The following is a 21,463-nucleotide window of genomic DNA, read 5'->3' as shown; positions in this document are numbered from 1 at the left end:
CTGGCCTTTGGCGATACCAAGGAATGGTTCATTTTGTTAGACATGACATTGGCCTTGCGGTTATGGGAACTGTTCTTACTCAAACACACAAAAATATGCTCAGATAACTAATATAATATTGTACATCAACTGTACTTTAACAAAAATTAAAAATTAAAATAATATGTTGGGATAAAATGACATGAGGGCTAGGATCTGCTTCAAAATACTTAAGCAACAGCAAAACAAAGAAGAATGAATGAAAGGAAGCAAGCCCTTGTTATCTACTGAGTCTGGGGTGGCCCACGGTGGTGATGGTTCTAGAGTCACGATACTACCCTCTCTACACATATGTTTGAAATATTCCATGATGTTAAAACAACAACAACAAAACCACACACACATACACAACAACAACTCTATCTTTCAAAGTCTTGTAAGAGATGAAATGGCAAAAAAAAAGTCTATTCTCACCTCACCTACTCATTCTTGAGAATATGTTCTTGATGAAATTTCAGCGTTGGGAAGTTCAAGGATTCCCAAATCTGGCTATGTATCAGAAAGACCTACAAAGCTTAACAGAACTCCAACTTGCCCCAACCCACCTCAGACCTCCTGGGTCAGAGTCTCCAGGGAGGGGCCGAGAAGTGGGGACTGTTGTAGGCGCCACAGGTGAGTCTGATGCAGGCCAGTGTGTCCTGTCTCCAGCACCCCAGCCAAGCAGCTGCCCAGCAGGGGAAGCGTCCCAACCCCCAGGGACAGATCACAGGATTCTGCACTCTCACGCTTATGCCAAGTTTAAAACTGTGTCCTACAGTTTTAAAAAGAAAATAAAAAGTGGAATGGCCAGCCCTGTGAAGACAACCTGCCAGGCCCCCGCGCTCCCCTTCCCTAACACCCTTCCCACCAACACTCGGGCACATTTAGTCCCCGTGTTGCCCCGGAACCTCAGCAGGGGAGCTGCAGTCAAGTAAAGTCCCCCGGGAGAAAACTAAGTTTACCTGAGAGCCCGAGGGGCTTTCACTGGGCAGAGGGTGGGGGAAATGCCTTCCCCTTCCTCCAGGGGCCATGGTAGAAAACCCCAAACAAATGGGGCAGGGCCAGTGGCTGAGGGTCCCTGGGAGTCTGCGCCTCTCAGAGCAGCCACCAGCTGGTCCCAGGGGACCCCAAGGAACAAGGAAGGAAAAGGAAGCTCACACACCCTGCTCTGTTCTCAGAGCATCACAAATGCTGGGAACAAACTCCCAACTACAAAACTGCCTGACATCTGATCAGAAGCCTGCCAATCCAGGTCGGGAGGGCCAGGAAGCCAGAACTCCACTTTTCGTAAGATTAACAACCTCAAGCCCTTAAAACCGCTCCCTTTCAACAGGCATCTCTGCAGAATGACAACCATCAGTCCTGGAAAATGTGACTCCCAGAGAGGGGTGGGGGGTGGAAGATGAGGTACAAGAGGGGAGCTGGTGCTCCTGCCAGGGTGCCATCCAGTGACCACCTGCCATTCCCCAGGCTGATGCGGAATCCTCCTGAGTCTCCTGCACACTTAGGAGCCCGTCCTCGTTAACATTTCAGGGTGTGCACTTGCTAGGGTACTTTGATGTGCCCCGGCGTGATGGGAGGCACGCAGACACGAGCATGCGGTAACTTGCAGAATCGTTTCACACAAAACTAACAGCCCCGGTTGCTGCTGTACCAGTGACGTGTGGCTCCAGCGCACCTGACAGTGCTTTCTTCTCTACATTCTAACCCTGGAATTGCTTCCCAAGACTTTTCCGTTCTTGAGGACCCACCTATGTGGAAGGTTTGAAGACCACTGACTTGGTTCTCTACAGGGGAGCAATGAATTTTGTCTAAGTTCAAGGGATGATCTAAAAACACTCAGCAGAGCCAACTCCAGAGGTGGGTCTCAGAATGCCCATCCTGAGATGTGGAGGGGAGGAGGGAGAGTGATGGACACCTGGGGACAACAGCAGTGCCCCATGACTGTTACAGTTACACAAAAATAAGGACCTAAAAAGCCAGGGCCCAGAGCACTTAGGAGTGTTCAGATTTGCACACCAGATCTAGGTGCCACTTGCACCCACGACAGTGGCAAAGCTCCTGACCGTCTACCGCTTTCCTCTTCCCGGGCAACACCCTCCTCAAAGCCTACGTGGCCTACGCCCCATCTTCAACATAAACTCCGGGTACAACAGCATCTGCAGACAAACGAAGCCCACGGAGACCAGAGCTTCACCACTGCCTCACTCATCATCTTCCATGCCAAGGACAAGCAGACTTTTCTCAGGCTCAAGGTTCTACTAGGAACACAAACCTGCTCCTGGAGAGAAAGAAATTAAAGGCCCCAACCCCACACAGCCTCTGAGCCCACGCAACAGTGGTCATGAGCCCGAACCTGACCTTCAAAAAGTGTGAAGCAGACCGCCAGCTGTTACACAACTAACACGGAAAACGCAGCTGGAGGACACGGTAACACTAACACGTGGAGACCATGTTTCCTGGCAACGTATTTTCCCTGTGGCTGCCTTACTTTGCAGAACTCCAAGCTAGGTCGCACTTCTGTTTTCCAGCTCTAAGAGTCAGTCCTGTTCCTACTGTACCTACTGTTCTCCTTAAAAGAAATACAAAGCAAATTATTAAAACCATCTTCTTCTAGTGAACCACGAAGCTTGAGCTTTAAATGCTTCAAAGTTAAAATTCAACCTTTTAAAAGACAGTCTCGAGTGGGAACCTTACCCTCGGCTAACTTCCCACACTCAGGGAGTTTCAAAGTTGCCAAACACTTTGTAGACACCTGATTTCAAATGACCTGGGCAATTCCTGTTTCTGATCTTGGATTATATAAGGATGCTCAAGCAGCCTCCTAATGTCCACTACTGTCCAATATTCCAGAATCCTGGACCAGCTACCTTTCTCCAAGTTAGTATTCAGGAAGAAACTAAATGCCATTTTTCTCTAGCCCTTGGTGGCAATTATCCTCAAATACGTAGACATACACCTCGTGGTTCACGGTTGCCCTTAGAATACAGACCTTTATTTGGTCTCTAAAACCAAAGGGACTTACCCACACTGAAGGATGGTATTAAGAACGAATCAAGTCTGTAAACCACTGTTTCGTGACTACGTTCAGATCCCCCAGTGGGGGACCCTCAATCCAGCTCTACAAACGTGAAAAACAGGAAAAGGCAGTTCCTGACAACTATCTAAATGAATACAATAAGACAGAATTACTCCTTTAAATCTGCTACTTCCATATGGTGACCTTACATTCCTGGATTTTTTTTATTAATGGAGAAAAAAGTTTAATTGAAAAAAGACAAACTTGCATTCCAGATCCGGAGGCTTACCTGACTCCTCTCTTTGTCCACTTTCTTAAAACACTTATTCAATGACAAATTATGTCTCACTGAGTTTTTCCACCCAGTAGGTGCATTTGCAAAATATGGAAAATGTTCCAAGATCCAGTTGTAGATGTCCTTCACCGGCAGGCGCTTGCTTGGAGAGTCCTCGATGGCCATAAATATGAGGCAGCTGAAGGAGTAGGGGGGTTTACAGTTGGGGTTCTGCCTGGCATCATAGGGCATGTCAGAGTGGGCAGGGGATGGGGGCGTGTCATCGTCCAGGTCCTGGACGGGGCTGACACTCCGCAGGACCGAGTCCCCGAAGCTCTTCAGCAAGTTCTTGCTCTCGTGCAGCCAGTTCAGGTTGGTCAGCTCTTCATCTTCCATGGCCCCCTCTTCTAGTCGGATGTCAGGCAGAGGAAAGTCGAGGTCATCGTCTTCCTGCAGGGCCTTGGAGAAACCACTGCCCCGGTAACACTGACTCAGCCCACTGGAGACACGAATTCCTGAGCTTTCTGGCTTCTTACTGGGAGGCATGACTGGGCCCATTTACGTGAAGGCTCCTGGTAAACACAGGACAGAAAAAAGATGAGGGTGAAAAGCAAAGGAGAAAGGCATCTGTGCCCTCCCTCATTATGATGCCTCCTCCCACTCCAACCATCTCTATGGACCCCCTCCTGCTTAAGAACACCCACTCCTGGCTCCCACATTGAGTAACACAACCCACATTCTACCAGAGATGCCCTGGTAATAGTAGTCAAATTGGCCCACCATGCACATAGCACAATGACCTGTCACCCCTTCAATACAAGACTAGAAATGTTCAGGGCACCTTAATGTGCACGTGCATCACAAAAAGAATGGGAAATGCCAGAGCCTTCTTCCTGATCTATGAAGATGCTCACTGTAACCCTGGGAAAATCAGTTATTGCTTGCTGCCTCAGTTTACCTATTATACATGAAAATGTACACAGGAAAAATTCTTTTGAGCCTCACAATGAACACCGGAAAGTGAAACCACAACCCATGTCACTTTGAATGACAGGTCTCACTGTTTATCTTCCTCAAAAAAAAAAAAAAAAAAAAAAAAAAAGAACATACCTGTAAGTTTTAAGGCCAGTTGTTTCAGATTAAGTTTGGCTGTTTCCATAAAAGACCATCACAACTGCCTGGGAATTAAAACTGTGGCCATGGTGAACATCAGTCTGATAGTGCGTTATTTAATTTTTCTTTCCACAAGTCATGAGCAAACACTCTGCAACTTTAATGACATTTTGCAAGTCTGAAGAGTGATGCCAGGGAATTCTCTGGATTCATACTGGAGGAGGGAGCGCATTTAATTTTCTTGGGACACAACACTCTGAATGAAAAAGTGAGTAACTTCAGGCACCACGTAAATAAATGGGAAGATGAGCTATTAACTGAAATTAGAATTGGTGGGGAAAAAAGTCAGGAGAGCAACCAGGAGCTTTAAGACAAGAAGGCAAATCCAACAAAAATTGAGACAGAACTCTATTCTGCCCCTGCCCCATTTTTATCAATGACCTAGAACAGGGAGTCAAATATCTGATGAGAAAAGAAAATGGGGAGGTGACAAGTCCACAAACAGAATGACCCCGACAGATACAAAGCACTTTCCACCCTCGAATGCTCGATGTGAGAAAGAACAGTATTCAAAGTCTCCCACTCTCGGTCTGCAGCACTCAAACAATGTGCTGTTTAAGAAGCCTGTCTGTTTTATCCCCTACCCTACCCTGAGTAAGAAAATCAAGCAGTCTATCTAGAAAAAAGAACAAACACATTGAAAGCAAAGACATGATCATTCTAAGGCTCGCAATGTCCATGCCTAAAGTAACTGCCACTTCAGCTGGAGAAGCTCTAGAATGAGATTCTAGAAAACATAACATGGGCCCTAAACAGCCAGCCAAGGGTGCTGGAAAGCAGCAAGACTCTCCTTCCTCTAAAAGGTGAACAAACAGACTCTGAGAAACAGAAGGCCTGCAGGGTTGCTTCTGGAGCTGCTGTGAGATGCCCAACTCACAGGAGAGAAACCTTCCCCAAGCACCAACATGCCACGGAGCAGAGCAGTGCAGACACCTCAGGTGCATTCACGGGGAACATCTTTCTGTCAAGTAAGGAGGCTGACCTGAGTAGCACACGACACATTTTAAAAAATAACCTAGTATCTTAGATTTGGGGGTAAGACAGAGACCAGCCTGACACTGCTTTTACCTTCCTTATGAGCAAATCAAAGCGAGACTTGTTTCTCTCAGTTTCCAAGAATCCCATCAAAAAACCTAATTTTCTGATAACCAGGAATATCCCCACAGCCGAGTACAAAAGAGAACAGCCACCCAGCCGCTGAAGTCAACTTTAGCTCCAGATGAAAGTTTTATGTCTCCTCAGCTTCCAAACAGGAAAATTATATCATGGCTGACAGTAAAGTAATTTAATTGCACTGTTGCTATGACAACATGCTGCTCTCTTTCTTTTTAATTTGCTTATTTGTCAGTAGCTTCCCAAAGGAACTAACATGCTATTCTCCATGTTTCCTTTTGTTTTAAACAAACATTGCCAGCAATATCATTTTATCAGGAAAAAAAAAAAAAAACCAGCACTGTCAAGAAAAGAGTAGGTTACGGGGGTTCAGCCTCCTTGGATCACTTGTCTGCTTTGTGTGTCTGTAACCCCCATGCTCTCCAACTGTTAACTGCATCCCTAAAAATCCCGCATTTTATAGCAGCGGTGTCAAGAGCTGCTGATCAGTACAGTTCCATTTTAAAAAACAGTTCCCAGAAACCACAGCTGAGGCGTTTTCCGTTATTATACTCTAACTACATAATTCGCCAAATCTTTTTTCCTCTTATTTTGGGGGGGGGGGGAAGAATCCGAATCATGTGAGTCTGCAGTTAAGCAAACATTTTAAATCTGCTGCCAATAAGGTTGCTCCACCAGATACGCAAATAGTTATTCACTAGTGACCTCCTTACAACTTTTCGGTTTGCTATTGGTTGTGTTCTCCCCAGAAACACCCTCTTGTTTTTGTTTTTTCTTTTTTTAATGACTTGCTGTGTTTTGCTATCTTTTTTGCTTTTTAAAGGAGGAAACGCAGCAGGAAAGCTAGTCTCTTGCCCCACTACCAGAAGGGCTCCAAATAACTGACAAAGACATTACTAGCCCAGCTCTGAGCAGATGTTCAACGTGAACTTTAAAAAGTTGAGAAATCCTCCCCAAGCGGAGCAGGGCAGTTGCGAGTTTGGGGGGGGGGGGGCGGATAACCCTCCGCTTCCGCGCGCGCGCGCACGCACGCACGCGCTCCACTCCCGACTACTGTACTTGTCAAAAACATTTCAAGGGGACCTGCGGGACCGGCGATTGGCTGCGTCCCGCGTCAATCAGTGGCGTTGCCAGGCAACGGGGAAACTGCTCTTCTCCCCGTATACAGGGCAATTGGGAGCTCGCATACCTTCACTGCAGGTCAGATGTCATAAACCTTTTATTGGCCGCACCGCGGCGAGCCTTAAAAACACATCAATAAAAGCCCGCGGTCCCCCAACTTCTTCAGGCCCCAAGGAGGGCTTCAAAGAGGCCCGGGGTGAGGAGGGGAAGGGCCTCGAGAGTCTCGGGAGACGCTCTCTGCCCGTGCCAAGCTTGCACAGTTTGGGGAGGGGGGATCTTTGTTAGGAGCCTGTTTCTCATCTTGGGGTATCCCTTTGATCGGCCACTTCGCCCTGGCCCGGAACGGAGGGGATCCTGTCCTCCGCGGACAATACCAACTCTGCTCCTTTAGAGCGTCTTTTCGAAAATCGAGGCACTGGGAAACAGCCCGCACGTCGGGGCAGGAAACTCTTCGGATCGGGTAACTTCCCCGCTCGAGGGCTCTCGTCTCCCCGCCTGGCCAGGCCCCCCACCCCGGGCCCTCCTCCCCAGGAGCTGCGGAGTCCCGGGTCTGCCGGGAGCGGAGAGGTCGCCTCCAGGACTGCCTCGGATGAGTGCCCCAGCCCCGAGTCACCCCAATCCGACTCGAGCGCGGGCAGGAGCGGGGAGCAAACTCACCTGGCCGGAGCGGGGCGCGGGGGCGCAGGGGCGCCGCTGCCCTTCAGCGGGAGCCGACAAACTTTCGCGGACGCCCAGCGGGCATCGCTTGGTGGCCCGGCTAAGGGCGCGCGGGCGCGGCGGGGCGAGCCCGGGGCGGCAGGCGGCGGGGGGCGGCCGCGGGCGCGGGCGGCAGGGGCGCGGGGGTCGCGGCGCGGCATGGGACCTGCGGCGTCCGCCGGGCGCGCCGCGCGTCCTCCCGCCGGCCCCGCCGCTCTCCCCGCCCCGTCCCGCCTCCCGCTCGCCTCCGCCGCGGCGCGTCGGGCCGGGGCGCGCCGAGCGGCGAGAAATTGTTTCCACTGCAAACAAAAAAAGGCGACACATGACCAGGCAGGAGGAGGGGAAGCGCGGGGAGGGAGGGGAGCGGAGGGGAGGGACGGAGCGGAGGGGGCGGAGGGAGCCGGAGAGAGGGAAAACGTGGGCCGGGATGCCGGCGGCCTGGGGCGAGGGGCGCGGGGCGCGAACCCGGCGGGGCGGCCCCTGCCCGCGTCCCCAGCGCCATGATCGGCCCCGCGCCCCGCGCCCGGGCGCTCCCGAGGCGCAGTCAGAGCCGAGGCCGGCCTGGGCCGCGTGGACTCGCTTCCTGCGGCCCGGCAGGGCGGGGATGGCCGGCGTGGACCCGGCGACCCGGGGCGGCCGCGACCGTGGGCGGCGGGTCTGGTGGGGCGGGCGGCGCGCGGCCTGTCCTTTCCTGGGGGCTCCGGCCACGCGGGCGAGCGGGCGGGCGCTGCGCCGCTGGCAACGTGTCGCTCGAACGCTCCTACCCCATCCGCATGCCTTACAAGGCTCGAAAGTAAAAATAAAAAGAATTACGATGAGGGCGAGGCTTGCGAGGGGGAGAAGAGATTCCACTTCTCCCCAACTACGGCGTCCTGGCGGGACTCCCGGGGGCCGTCCCCAGCCGTCCTCCAGCGCCCACCTCGCGCACTGGGAGAAAAAGCACAAAGACCCCGCAGCCTCCCGCCCAGGTGGCTGCTCCCCTTGTCTGTCTGCCCTGCCGGCGCGTGTCTGCCGGGAGGGAGGGTGGCCATTACAGATTACGAGCAAGAGGCCCGCCCCGAAGGCCAAACCGTGTGGCACACAGTGGGTTGTGCTCAGCGTCCCGGCCGGCTTCTAACTCTCCGGTGAAAACAAGCCTCATGTCCTTCACCCTTAGAGCTCTCAAGAACCCCACCGACAGCTAGCAGGGCCACGCTGCCAGCCACTCGACCACCACTCCAAGTCTTTAGGCACCTCCAAAGATCGGCCACCCGCTGTCACAGCTGCCTTTGGAGCCGATGAAAGGGGAGTCCAACAGGACACCCTGGTGGTGACATAAATAAAAGTGTGATTGCACACCACCCCCAGGTAACCGAATCAGCAGGTTCCCCTACGGAAGAGAAGCCCAGAAGAGAAGCCCAGGTCCTACTGCCGGCCACCCATGCCCCCCTCCCCCCAACCACCTGAACCAGAGGACAGGCCTGAGCTCTCTGAAAACTGCAGAAAAACCAGTCAGAAGGCCTAGAGTGATCTCCCTCAGAAACCCCTCCAGCTTGTAGGACCTTGTAACCTAGCCAAAGGGCAAGAAAAACCCCACAAGCCTTCTGAAATTTTTTAATTTCCCAAAATAAGGAAACCCCATTCAATCTGAGTGTCATCGCCCTTAACAAAGCTCCAAGATGGCGGGTGGTAAGTTTTCAGCAGGGACGCTCACCACAGACATTCTTACTTACCAGTGCTAAGGCAAACCCCACCCACTCGGGAGATGATTCAGAGGTGAAGGCCCAGGGGCAGCCTGAGGTCATCCAGCCCCACCCCTTTAATTACTGAGCCCTGGACTGACCTACCCCAAGTCAGGGAGCAAAAGGTGTGAGGTGACAGAGACCAACTAGATATCTCTTAAGTCTCTAGAGCCTGAGATTCTAAAGGTCAGAGCTGGTAGCAAAGCCAGGATGGGAGCTCGGTGTAGTGCAAACACCTCCATCAGCCTATCAGTTGAAGATGGTGAATCGCTCATCAAAGGAGCCAGGGAACCTTTGTCCAAGCCCTTGCTGCCTTGGAGAGGAAGAAATAGCCCTCTCCCATCCTCCCCTTCCATCGCCAGGTCTCAGCCCTCCCTCTCCCAAGCACACTCACACCATAGCTAGAAATCTCTACATGAAGTTGAGGTGGCAGATATTTCTATCCCTGTCCTTTCCTTCTTCCTCACAGCTCAAAATGAGGGGATGTGAGCACATGGTTATTGCACAAGGACTATGTCAGCCTCAAAACTTTCATGCAGGCTCCTGGCTTCCAGTGTCTGAACCAGCCATCCTAGGTGAACAAAGACTTAAAGACACAGCAAAGCCTTGGATGAGAAGCCCTAAGCAGAGGGTGGATGTGGGGAGGTAAGCTGCCTTTCGGGAGCTCACCTCTCTTTCCCTCTGTGGTTTTTAGTTTCTTCCATTCTCAGAGTTCTTTCTTAACTTATCCCCCCCCCCCCCCCCCCCCCGGTTACCAGGGCAGCAGGAGATACGAGAACGTAGCAGCCTGTAGAGGAAGTGGTGGAGCAGCCCTGCCTGCTGTGGAGAGCAGGGCACACGTGGCTGCCTGTCTGTCAGAAATGGGGGATCTTTCCAGACCTCTGCTGAAAGCTTAGAGGAGCCTCTCCACCTTAGAATTCCACACATCCCTAGCTCTGGGACAGGCTCCCTGACAAAAGGGGGCAGGAGCGAAATTCGCCGAGGAACAGCCACATTCTCAATTCCCCTCCTGAACTTTCAGGAAGTACCCTTGAGCCTTAGACCTTGAGAAGTCTCACAGAAACAAGTGGAACGGTGCAAACCATTGTTTTATAAACCCAGTTCACAGAAGAATCCTATGTGTGCTCTAGAACTCACTGTGGGCAACACCTGTTTCTGCCTGGGGATGTCACGGGACCATTTCTGCATCCCCATCTGGGCAGGGGCTGAGAGCACGAAGTATCTGGGAGCAGGAGCCCCCGGGTTCTAGCCCAGTCAGTCCCCAGTCAGTCTGAGACCCCAGGTTCCTCCTCTGTGGAGAGGAGTGCCCCATCCCTTGGTGTTTTGTGCTTTCTTCTCCAGCATACTTCTCCGCCTCTCCCCCATCGCTGGTTATCTGGCCAACAGGCTTATTTATGAGTAGTTCCTTACAGCCCGGTGATCCCTCCTGAGGCAGGAACAGCTCAGGGGAGTGAACCAGGGCTGCAGGTGAGAAGGCCTGAGGGAATTCCGAATACGAGGAGGAATCTGAGGCAGGCCTGGCAAGATGGCCTTCTGTACAGGATCCTTCAAACTGACTCCAGTGCAAAAGCTACCCTGAGAGGGAACCTGGGCCAGCCTGGGACAGGCAGCAGAGCTGGGCTACATGGAACCAGGGAGTCCTCAGGTCGTTTTCCTCTTCATCCATCTCTTTCCCCCTGAGACCACCTTGCCTTTCCTACTTCCCTCTACACATCTGTTCCCCTCTCTTCCCTAAAGGCTGGTTTCCTCTGCCCACCTATGACCACACACGGCCGCCAGCACCAAGTCCAGAAAACTTCTGATTTCCAGCACCTACCACCTTCAGACTGCCCCAGCCATCAGTAGCTCAGATTCTCAAGGAGATAATCTGATGGGCTTGGCCTAATTCAGGTAACTCTTCCCTTCTCCCCATCCCCTCCTACCAGCTGAGGCTGGGGGCATGGTAGAACCATCTGGTACAACAGGACTGGGGAAGAGAAGGGAGATGACTCTGGAAGGAGAATATCTAATAAACATAGGTCCATGTTTGAGCTGTAGAAATGGGGAAGGGGCATTCTAGAACCGAGCATCTCAAATGGGGCTACCCACAAAGCCACACCTAATAGGTCAGAGTCTCCTAGGATGGGTCCCAGGCACATGCATTTTAGGAAAGCACTACAGCACAAACTGCTTTTCCATGCAGGAGAAATGAAGGGCATGAGTAGATTTATCCAATATGACTTGACTGTATTAGAAGACGCATTTGTTCATCGAACAGATATTTACTGAGTGCCCGCCAAATAACATGGCACTGTTAGGTGCTAGAGGTATAGAGTTTTTGTTCCTTAAGGAGCATGTATATTACTGGGTAAGAGTGGAAACATCATCTCACAAAACTTGAACAGATGCTAAGGTGAGCAGTTGATGTGCACTAGTCAGAGGGCAAGAGGAACTCGCTGAATATTTTTGAATCCAGGAGTTGCTCTATCAGAAATATGCTTTGAAAAGAAGAATGGCTTGCAACTTGTAGATAAATAAATCCTGGAGCCCTAATACACAGTACGGTAATTAGAGACAACAAAACTGTATTATAAGCATTAAACTTGTTAAGTGACTAGATCTTAATTATTCCCAACACTAGAAGAAGTGATAATTACGTGGCACAATAGCGGTATTAGCTAATGCTACAATGGTGATCATATTTCAGTATAAATGTATCAAATCAATAACGCTGCACACCTTAAATTTACACAATGTTATATGTCAAATATGTTTCAATTTTTTAAAAAAAGAAGAATGGGATCATGGATCCACCATGAGTTTTGGGAGAGGAAGGAAGGAAATGGAAGGCCCAAAGCAGACAGAACCACTCAGAAAGCACTGCAGTAATCCATACAAAAAGGAATAAAGATCATCTTTTTTAAATAAGAAAAAAATGTAAAAATATTAAACCAATGTTTCATTTTTAGTGACAGAGTTATGGGGTAATTTTTTTGCCTGCTTCTTTCATACTTGTCTATATTTTCCAAATTGTCTATAACGAGCACCCAACACGTTTATAATGTTCTAATGATAAAGGGGGTTCCGTTAGAGCAGTGGTTCTCACACTTGAATATGCATCAGAATGACTTTTAGGGCTTCTGAAAACTCAGCCTACTGGCCCCCACCCCCAGAGTTTCTGATTCAGTAAGTCTGGGCTGGGGCCTGAGAATTCGCATCTCTAACAAGCTCCCAGGTGCTGCTGCAGCTGCTGGTCCAGGGGACCACACTTTGGGACCCACTGAATTAGAGAATAGTCAGTGAGACTGGAAAAAATGAATGCACGAGAGGCTTCAAAGGAAGAACCAAGAGTCTCTATTAAATGATTGAATATGAGAAGAAAAAGAGATTATGGTCAAAGATAACTCCTTAATTGTGAGTTGACTGTCTCTTTGAGATAACATGTGAGAATTCCACCTGTAATAGTAAAATAGTTCCTCACTTCCTTCCCCCCCTGTGCAGAAGGAAGAGGACCCAGGACCACAGCCGGTAGACCCTCCATCTCTTTGTGAGTTTCAAGGTTTGGTCAAGCATCCTTCGGCTTTCCAGTCATCCCCTCTTGGGCTTTTCTTCTTGTGCGTTCCTGGTGTTCATGTGACAGGTTCTGAAGGGTGGAGCCTGGGAAAGGGTTTATTAGAATTTCTCCGGCAGGAACTAGAGCCAGGAGGCTTACTTGAAGAGGGAAGGAGGGCTGTGAAGCGAGGGTAAGTACAGCTGAACTGGTGGAGGGCAGTTCATTAGCTCAGATGCCCCACCTAAACCCACGTGGCCTGCTGGAGGCAAAATGGAAAATATAGAACCTGTCAACTCCTCTTTGAGCACAAACGCAAGTGAGCGCTGATGATCCAGAATCCAGATTTAGTCAATTCATTCAGTCAACAAACATTTATTAAGCATCTAACTATGCTCTGCCCAGTACTGTGTGGAGGGCACTGGGAAGGAACCAGGAGAAATAAAACATGTGGCACTCGCCCTCAAGGATGGTGGAGACTTAGCATTTATGAAGCAACCACAAATAAACACACACACACACACACAGAGCCCAATGTCAAGACCAGAGGTGCTGTAGCTTCATGGCCAGTGCGAGAACCTGGGGCCAGGTTCTAACTCTCACTTCACCGAGCTGGGTAACCTTAATCAGGGTACTTCTTTCTCTCTAGCTACTTTCTTCATCTTAAAAAGAGGAGAAAGAAGAATATAAGCAAGACCCACTTCATAGGGTTGTGATGAAGATTAAATGAATGAATATTTGTAAAACACATATAACAGTGCCCTGGCACTTAGTGCTATGTTTGTTAAGTAAATAAATCAAAAGGAAAATATTGACATATTTGACTGCATAACAACTTAAAATGTGTGTGTAGGACCAGAGGTCATAAATCAAGTTCAAAGACAAAAAAATGAGGAATTATTTGGCATACATATGAAAAAGGGTTGCTATTTTAAATGTATAACTCTTGACAACTCAAGGAGAAAATTATCATCCTAGTGAGAAAAGGGGCAAATGCACAAAAGGAGAAAAAAAACAACGGCAATCTACCTGTGAAAAGATGCTCAGACTCACTACAAAATCACAGAAATGCCAATTCAAGCAATTGTGATTATCTCATTTCATCTATCAGATTGGCACAGACTTGAAAAGAATAACCACACCAATGTTGGTGTGGGTGTCAGAGGAACTTGACTTGGTACAACTATTTAAGAGGTCCGTTGAATTGAATTAAAACTTAAGGGCAAATGGCCACGGACTCTAAATGTCCAGCTTCTAGGAATTTATCCTAAGGAGATGCCATAACATTCCCCTCCAGACTGCCTGACCCCATGAGATCATAAGCTCCATGAAACCAGGATTCATGCCTGTTTTATTCAGCCCTGTACACGAGCAGTCACCCCAGTGTCCGACGGGCACAGAAGACAGTCAGTGCATTGAGTGAATGCACTGAAATATGCGACAATGTTTTCAGGACGGTGTTTGTTGAGACATTGTTCAAAATCGTGGGAACTTGGAGATTGCCAGGATGACAGGCTAGAGGCATGTTGTTAAATTATATGGGCCACAGTCACCCATGTTCCCTTGGTTCCCATCTATCTGCATTTTCCAAGCATTTTAAGTGAAGCTTTCCCTTTTCTGAATCATTTTCACATTCTCATATACTTGTATGTGTGAAACAATTTGCAAACATTTCATAAAGTAAGAGTCTGGGGGAAGACGGATATGTTGGCAAAGCTTTTCACCAAACTGCAGCATTCTGTGATCTTTTCAATCAGAAGGGATAAAATGATCCCCTTCTGCAAAGGCTGGTGCTCCAAGCAAACAAGAGAATTGCTGAGCGTAACAAACGTTACACCCTGCGTAGTGGGGTCTATTCTATTGTCTGCTTGTGGGAAAGCTTTCAATTGACTAGTTTTGAGTATCAAACATTTTCTTCAAACTCTTATGTAGGTTCAAAGATAAGGGAAAATACTCTTGAACTAAGAATTTGTGAGGGAGGAGGAACATTTACTCTCTGTTTCCAGATGAATCTTCTATAACAACTTACGTTTCTAAGAGACCAAAGGTGGTTACATCTTTTTTTTTTTTTTTTCCAGATCTGATAGAAAATCTGTGCCCAGCTGAGGCACTCTTCCTGGGCAGAACTACTGCTTCTCCTGCCCTGCCAGGGATCCTCCCTGCAGTCAGAAGTTTGTCCTAAAAGAGGCTGCCCCTCTAAGCTCTTGGCTTCCATTTACCTACAGTCAGTTCTCGTTCCTTGTGGGAGTTACGTTCTATGAAGTCTCCATAAATACTGAACTACCAATGCTGAACCACTGCTCCCAGGGGAAATATCAGGTTAGGTTCCTGCAAGCCACTGGTCACAACATTTTCATGATAAATTCATCGATCAACTCATCTGATCAATTCATTACCTTATTTTCTCTGTTTCCACTTAAAGATACCTTATTTAATATATTTTGTTGACTCGTTAACATTGAACTCATGGCCGACAGCACTGTGACACATGTCTGAAGGAAGCTTATCAAACACAAGAAAGCTTGTCTTTTCTCCGCACACAATCAGTTTCTGGCATGTAGGAACACAAGACGGTGCTTCAGCACTGTGACTGGGTGCCATTTTAAACAGCAAAATCACCAACCAAAAGTACCCCCACAAATGTGACACTAAATAGACAGCAAAAAGGGCACTTGTTTACAGTGTGAGGGCTGAAACAGGCAAAGAGACACTTTGTTCAGTCTCAGCTGGGAATGTGTGTGGGGTGACTCAAATTTGCTGCTACTCTGTGCCTGTCCACGAATGACCATGAGGTCCCCACAATTATTGATTTTGTGATTCCAAATAAATGCTACAAGTAGGAGAATCTGCAAATATGAAACCCATGAATAGTGAAGGTCAGTTGTATTTAACAGTCATCTACATAGCAGCATATTCAGCGCCAGTGAGTGTTCCAGGGCTTTGCAAATACTCACTCTTTCAGCCTCACATTAACCGTGGGAGATAGGTACTATTAGTATGCCCAACTTTTAAACCTAAGACACAGAGAGGTTTAGCCACCTGCCCAAGGTCACACAGCTTATAAGTGATAGGGCTGGGATTTGAACCCACAGAGTCTGGCCCCAGAGTTTGGAGCCATGTTCCAGGTAAGAACCAAGGGAAGCTTCGGATCAATCCAGAGCATTCGGTTTCATCTTAAAGAACATCTTAGGGGTCAAGGATGTGAAGAGAGGAAGAATTATGACCAAGAGATGGAAGGGAAAAGGGACTTGGAGTAAAAAGGGACTACTTGCCAAAACAGCAGAAACAATCACCATCAGCAAAGTTCAGCTTCCATGTCATAATCAATATGGTATGGTATACCTTTGTCATCAGAAATAAATCAGCTAGCTACTGATTTGTCCAACAGATCGTATGTGCCTTGAGAGGCAAGGACCCTTCTTCTGCTTCTCCGCTCAGAGCATGTGGCGTACTGGAAATCAAAAATATCAATCACTTAGCGGGGGGGGGGGGAATGCTCCTTTTTTATCCCTCTTTCAAAATGGTATCTAATAACTATAGAAATTAGTGAAAGAAAAGTAGCATCCTCAACCTCTTCCTCCTCCAGAGTTTTTAAGAGCATTTATTGTTTTCCTCTCTTCAGCAAGTACACCGAGTACCAGTCTCATGGGCTTCGGTGACTGTGTCTGCCAAAGTCTTCACCATGCCAAGAAATAACTTCTCTCATTTTACTTTTTCAGAGGGACGTGAAAGAAAACAATCAATTCTTCTCCTTCACATCGTCTTTTTAAAACAAAGTCAGAGCTCTGCATTCGATGAACTTTCTGGGAAATGTGACATAGATTAAAAATATTACCAACATGTTTCCCCACCGTACAGAGTTCTTTTTCGGAGATTAGCAACTTGCTCAATTTATTACGACAGCCAAACGAGATGTCTCTTCTCCCCTACTGGGTAGTGCAACTCATCAACACTTTCTGTTTTGAAACCCCTGCGCCTTCCAAAAATAGCATCTCTTGCACCTTAATATTGTGATTCAGAGGCAAGCAAAACGTGCCCATAAACTGTGAGGCATGAGTGCATGTGAGGGATCCTTCTCAGAAGGGGTGGGGGCTGGGAAGGAAGTGGCCAAAGGGATGGCTGTCCCTTTGTGGGTGCGATCAACAGCACCCCATTTCTCTGTACTCAAATACACATGACTCTGACTGGCTCCAAAGAGCTGGCCCCTAAACAACCAGGCGTCCTTTTTAAGTTGGCATTTCTTCTGGAGAGGAATACTGAGCATCTTTCCTCCCATGCCTCACACAGTGCTGGGCCAGCTGTCTAACAATATGGAACCCGGAAGGGGGTGCTGCCCACGTTGGTGATGGCAGCCATCAATGCCTGTTGCTCACAGCTAACGTCAAAGAGACCTCAGCACAGGGGTCCCCGTGGTTGGCTGAGACTCCCCCTGGGCAAGCATCCATGCACCAGAAGTGCCAGCAGAGGCCACCCGAGGGCCAAAGTGGGCGTGCCACAGAGCCCTGGCCTTCCAGATGGAGTCTACTCCCAGGGAGTGGACGTCAGAGCTCTCCGGAGGCTGCCCAGGCCAGGTTCAAAGGGAGGGATGAACATCACGATATCTGTTCCAAAGAAACCCCACCTACTATTGGTGCGCCCATGCTTCCCTACCTCCCAACCTCGCGGGCAAGTCTCCAAGGGCATGGTGAGGAGGCAGCTACAACCGTCTGCTTTCGCTTAATGATCTAGATCTAGAAGATGCAGAGATGGCCATTCTCAATAACGCTGGTACCCTCCAGTTGGCTGGGCTCCTGAAAGGTCATCTTGTCGACCCCTTTGTTGGAAAAATGTGCTTCTCTTTGCTCCTGGAAGTCTGGCCTGGCAGATTTGCCGGAATAAGTTTCTTCATCCACGTGCACACCCACACCAGGTTGATGTTCCGGACTATAACAATGCAGACCTACTCCGACACAACCTGTCTTCCTCCAAGCTCCAGGGCCATCCCCTGCCACCCCGTGCGAGCCACTCAGCCGCCCACAAGGACCCCCTAGCTTGCTGCTGTGGAAGGACAAGCCAAGCACAAAAGGGACAATACACAGCAGTTGCTAGGGAAAAAAGCTCACTCCATCCACTTCATTCTCTCTGGCAGACACAGCTGAAAGATTTTTTTTTAAGCCCCGAAAAACTCATTTAAACTGGGGGTGCAAAAGGCATCTGAAATGTGAGAGTCCCTGGGCCGGCACAGGGGTAGAAAGGGAAGGTTTCAATGAAACACAAAAGCAACGCAGACCTGAACAGGGAGCAGGCTGCCCGAAAACAAGGCAGCCAACTGCCAAACTGTCATTTTGCTCGGCGGCTGAACAGAAGGCTCGAGTAATGACAACCACAAAACTCATTTAAAGTCTGAAAAGGTGACTAATGAGCTCATTCATGCTGCCTATAAATTATTCACTACAACACTGATCCCACTCAAGACAAACAGTAAAGTAAACTTTAAACACAGACACCGCCGGCCTCCAAAGCAGAACGAGTTATGTCTGTAAAACTTCTTACAATGAAGGGGATACTTGTCTCTCCCTCCGTCTATTGTCACATTCATTCTTCTGTTTACTTTTCTTTTTAGCTGCCTTTAATCAAGTTTAAGCAGACACAGCTGTTACACATTTATTTCTCTGTTGAGTTTTTTCCATTAGTTATTACGAGCAATCATGATGCTCTAAAAATAGAAGCAAATTATATTCTCTCAAAATTGAAGGCTGACCTTAAAATGAAGCCCAGGTCTTTGGAAAGAATATTCATATGCACATGTTGGGTGAGTGACAGCGCAGCACAAAGGCAAAACAAAAGTACATTTTCCACTCTTTGAGAGGTTTACAATTCGCTTCCAAGTTTCCTCAGGTTCTAGTGGAAACGGGTTGCTTTAAAACCTTACAGGATGGAACCTGCTTCCAATGGTCATGTTTTCGTTGAGATTTTCGTGAAAACACACCATCTTAACAGCATAAAAGGGGAAATGTCTTATGTCACTTTTCAGCCCAGATCACCCCAGCAGCAGGTTTGTGTTGGAAACCCACCACATTGCTGCAGACTGCTTTCAGTTTCCTGTTTAATATTAAATAAAGAATTTTAGCTCTTCTGTTTTTCACAAACTGTGCTATTTGCAACTACTGTCACCACAAAAAGCATTATGACTGTGGAGAAGTAGTCCTACTTTTTTCAGACCTTTTTTAAATCTTAGAATCTATTCCAAAGACGTAGTAAGAGTTAAAGTGTTTTAAATCTGTCTAATAGATTTAAAAAAAAAAAGTCCCCAAATAAGTACTTACATTAGTTCTTGGTCAGATCGCTGAACATTATGTATTTTTAAGCTGCTTTGAATACTTTGAAAAGGAGCCACAGAAAAGCCACAGAAAACACTCATATTCAAATACCGCCAGATGGAGGTTCTGACTAACCAAAAGCGAAAGCAGAAAGGTCTGAAGCCGAGTGGTGCCCTGCACATACCTCGAGATTCAGGGGAAAAAATGAATGATTGCCTGGTCTTGGATGGGGGGGTTCTTGCCTAATGCAGGAGAGGAAATGCATGGAAGAAAAATTCAGACCCGGACTTTAGCTTCCACCTGAGACAGGGCCAAACTCTGTCTCCATTTAAGGAAAATCTCTCCCATTGTTTTCAGTTTCTTGCACAAGAACTAAAGACTTGTCCAGCCATTTCTGCTGCATTCTGAAATGTGAAGCAATTTTTCTTTTTAGAGGAAGAGGAGTCCTGCAATGTTTATAGCAAAGTCCATTGCCACCTGCCGACAGCAGTCTGGTTGGTCTTCACGTGTTTTGCATTTTTTTTTCTCCACGTTCCTGTATCTAGTAAGAAGGCTCTCTTTCGGCCCTCTGTGCAAAAGGAGTTCTTGCAGATTTGCTGCTGTTGTTTTTCTGATAAAACAACATGTAAGAACCCAAGTCCAAGCAAAGAAATGGAGAGGTCTAAAATGGCATCCCGCTGCAGTCTCAGCTTCTCCACAGCTCTCCACTAACTAGATTCCTGTCACCTCTCTGTGGCAGGGTGGGGACAAAATACTGCTTTGAAACCAAGCCACATGGGGTCCTGCACTCGTAACTTGTCTGACAAGAGCCCGCCTCTCCCTTTATTGGTGGGAAACCCAGCTTATCCAAAGACCATCCTGACATGACCTTACTCCTAACTGTCCTGGGGAGGACCAAGGGTAATGTCAGCTTTGCTTGAGGATGTTCAAGGCACCAAACAACAAAAGCCAAAACAATGAGCCCCAAGTACCCAGTGACTGCAGTCCAAGGAATTACATAACATACAGAACAAAAGCTCTCTAATGCTTCCTGCGGGCCAGGCTCCGTGCCAAGGCTTTACCTACACCCTTTACTGTATCCTTCTGTTGTCCTTACCAGGTGGGGGCTGTCACCCTCCTTTCCAGATGAGGATGCCGAGGTTTAAAGGAGTTATGTCATCAGCCAGTGGTCAACAACCGGCGCTAAGAGACGAGATGAAAAGTTAAGACCCCAAGTCTCCTGGGCCCGCAGGAGCCCGTTCTCTGAACACTGCGCCCCCCTGTCCATTCACACCATCCAGTATCTAATCTCCAAGATCACAGACTATAACTTGCTGCTTGCAGTCTGCCTCCGGGGTTTCTTTGTCAGAGGCTTTTGGGTTTCTTTGATTTGGTTTTTGCAGAGCATTTTTCAAATGGACCACTAAACGTAGACAACCTTTCTACTTCCGCAGGCTTAGCTCCTGATACTCAACACGGAAATGGACGTCGTCTCATGAACGGACAAACATATCTACAAAATACTGAAAGATCCAGGGCAGTGGTCACACGCTAGCACTGTGCTCCTGTCTAAATCATAAAACACAATGATTTGGGGGGAAAAAAACTCATCATAGTTGACAACTGCAGAGGCTCGGCCTGAAACTCCATGTCTGCCCCGCCTCCCACCTGGATGGACCCTCTGAAGGAACAACAGCCATGAAGGCGCCCAGGAGGCCACTCAGAGAGCAGTCTGCTCTTTCTCCAGTCCTCACCGTCCTCTCCCTCAATCCAACAAATGACCTTTTTTCAATATCCTACAACCTCGGGGATACAGATCTGATCGTTTCACTTCAAGCTACTGATGCCAAGGCACGGACATCTGACTAGAAACCATTTTTGAACCATTTCTCTTTCCCTTTGCACACAAGGCTAGGTGGTAATTGCCTGCTAGTTTAGAAAGGCCACTGACAATCACACCAGAACTATGTTCCAAAAGCTGTATTACAGAGAATTAGATCAAAGCACAGATCAACCTTTGCCAACTCTATAAATACATTCAAATGTTAGCCAGCCACAATAAAAATATGCGGACTGTGCTACCAGTCAGGTTACCCTTTCCCCATATATCCTGGATGGAGAGGAAAAACTCCCCTACTAAGGCAGCCCAAGGCCCCACAGTCCCCGGGGTCTTCACACAGCCCCAGACAGCGGAGACGGAGAGGACGCACGCTCCTAGAGCTGAACGCCATCTCCAGCAGCCCGCCGTCTTCCCATCCATGGCACCCCCAGACAGCTGTTAGTGCCCCCAGGACCACCCCCAGATGCTTCCTGGAAAGCTCTCCTGGTGCCACGACTCGAGTCTCGGCTCCAGACCGGCCAAAGGCTCTGTAAAAAGTGGATGAAGGAGAAAGCTGAGGGCTGTGGTTTCATTCTTGAGAAACCCTCAACTCTCCACAGGGATCTGATTCTGCTGCCTGTTAGAGCCACTCTCTGGCTTCTGCCAATACCAGCTCCCTCTGAATCCAAATTAAGCCTCTC

At 48.4% G+C, this 21,463-nt stretch overlaps 1 protein-coding gene and 1 long non-coding RNA gene across 8 annotated transcripts in view; one reads left to right on the top strand and one right to left on the bottom strand.

Moving 5' to 3' along the window:
* FOXN3 (forkhead box N3) overlaps nt 1–21,463 on the bottom strand; it is a 364,758-nt gene that overhangs the window by 207,322 nt on the left and 135,973 nt on the right. For 3 of the 4 annotated variants that reach the window (XM_045505824.2, XM_074365166.1, XM_074365167.1), the window contains exon 3: nt 3,327–3,883. In XM_045505824.2, coding sequence (XP_045361780.1) covers nt 3,327–3,869 — 543 coding nt within the window. In that variant the 5' untranslated portion in view covers nt 3,870–3,883. Of the gene's footprint in view, nt 1–3,326; nt 3,884–7,376; nt 7,604–21,463 lie in introns of those variants that run through there. The other variant, XM_074365165.1, reaches the window with a different exon arrangement.
* Nucleotides 6,350–16,505, top strand: LOC105079850 (uncharacterized). 4 transcript variants are annotated; one of them, XR_012507424.1, is made up of 6 exons: nt 6,350–7,179; nt 9,676–9,781; nt 9,895–11,026; nt 12,617–12,662; nt 14,744–14,984; nt 16,385–16,505. It is a non-coding gene; the product is annotated as an uncharacterized LOC105079850 (long non-coding RNA). The 4 variants fall into 4 exon arrangements; XR_012507425.1 differs by lacking the exon at nt 16,385–16,505 and having other exon boundaries at nt 9,895–10,781; nt 10,874–11,026; nt 14,744–15,100; XR_006719706.2 differs by lacking the exon at nt 16,385–16,505 and having other exon boundaries at nt 10,478–11,026; nt 14,744–15,100.

The sequence above is a fragment of the Camelus bactrianus genome, chromosome 6 (assembly GCF_048773025.1).
Source record: "Camelus bactrianus isolate YW-2024 breed Bactrian camel chromosome 6, ASM4877302v1, whole genome shotgun sequence".
In the NCBI taxonomy this organism is placed as follows: domain Eukaryota; kingdom Metazoa; phylum Chordata; class Mammalia; order Artiodactyla; family Camelidae; genus Camelus; species Camelus bactrianus.
The sequence above is the reverse complement of the archived record's forward strand: the minus strand, read 5'-3'. Positions and strand labels throughout refer to the sequence as shown.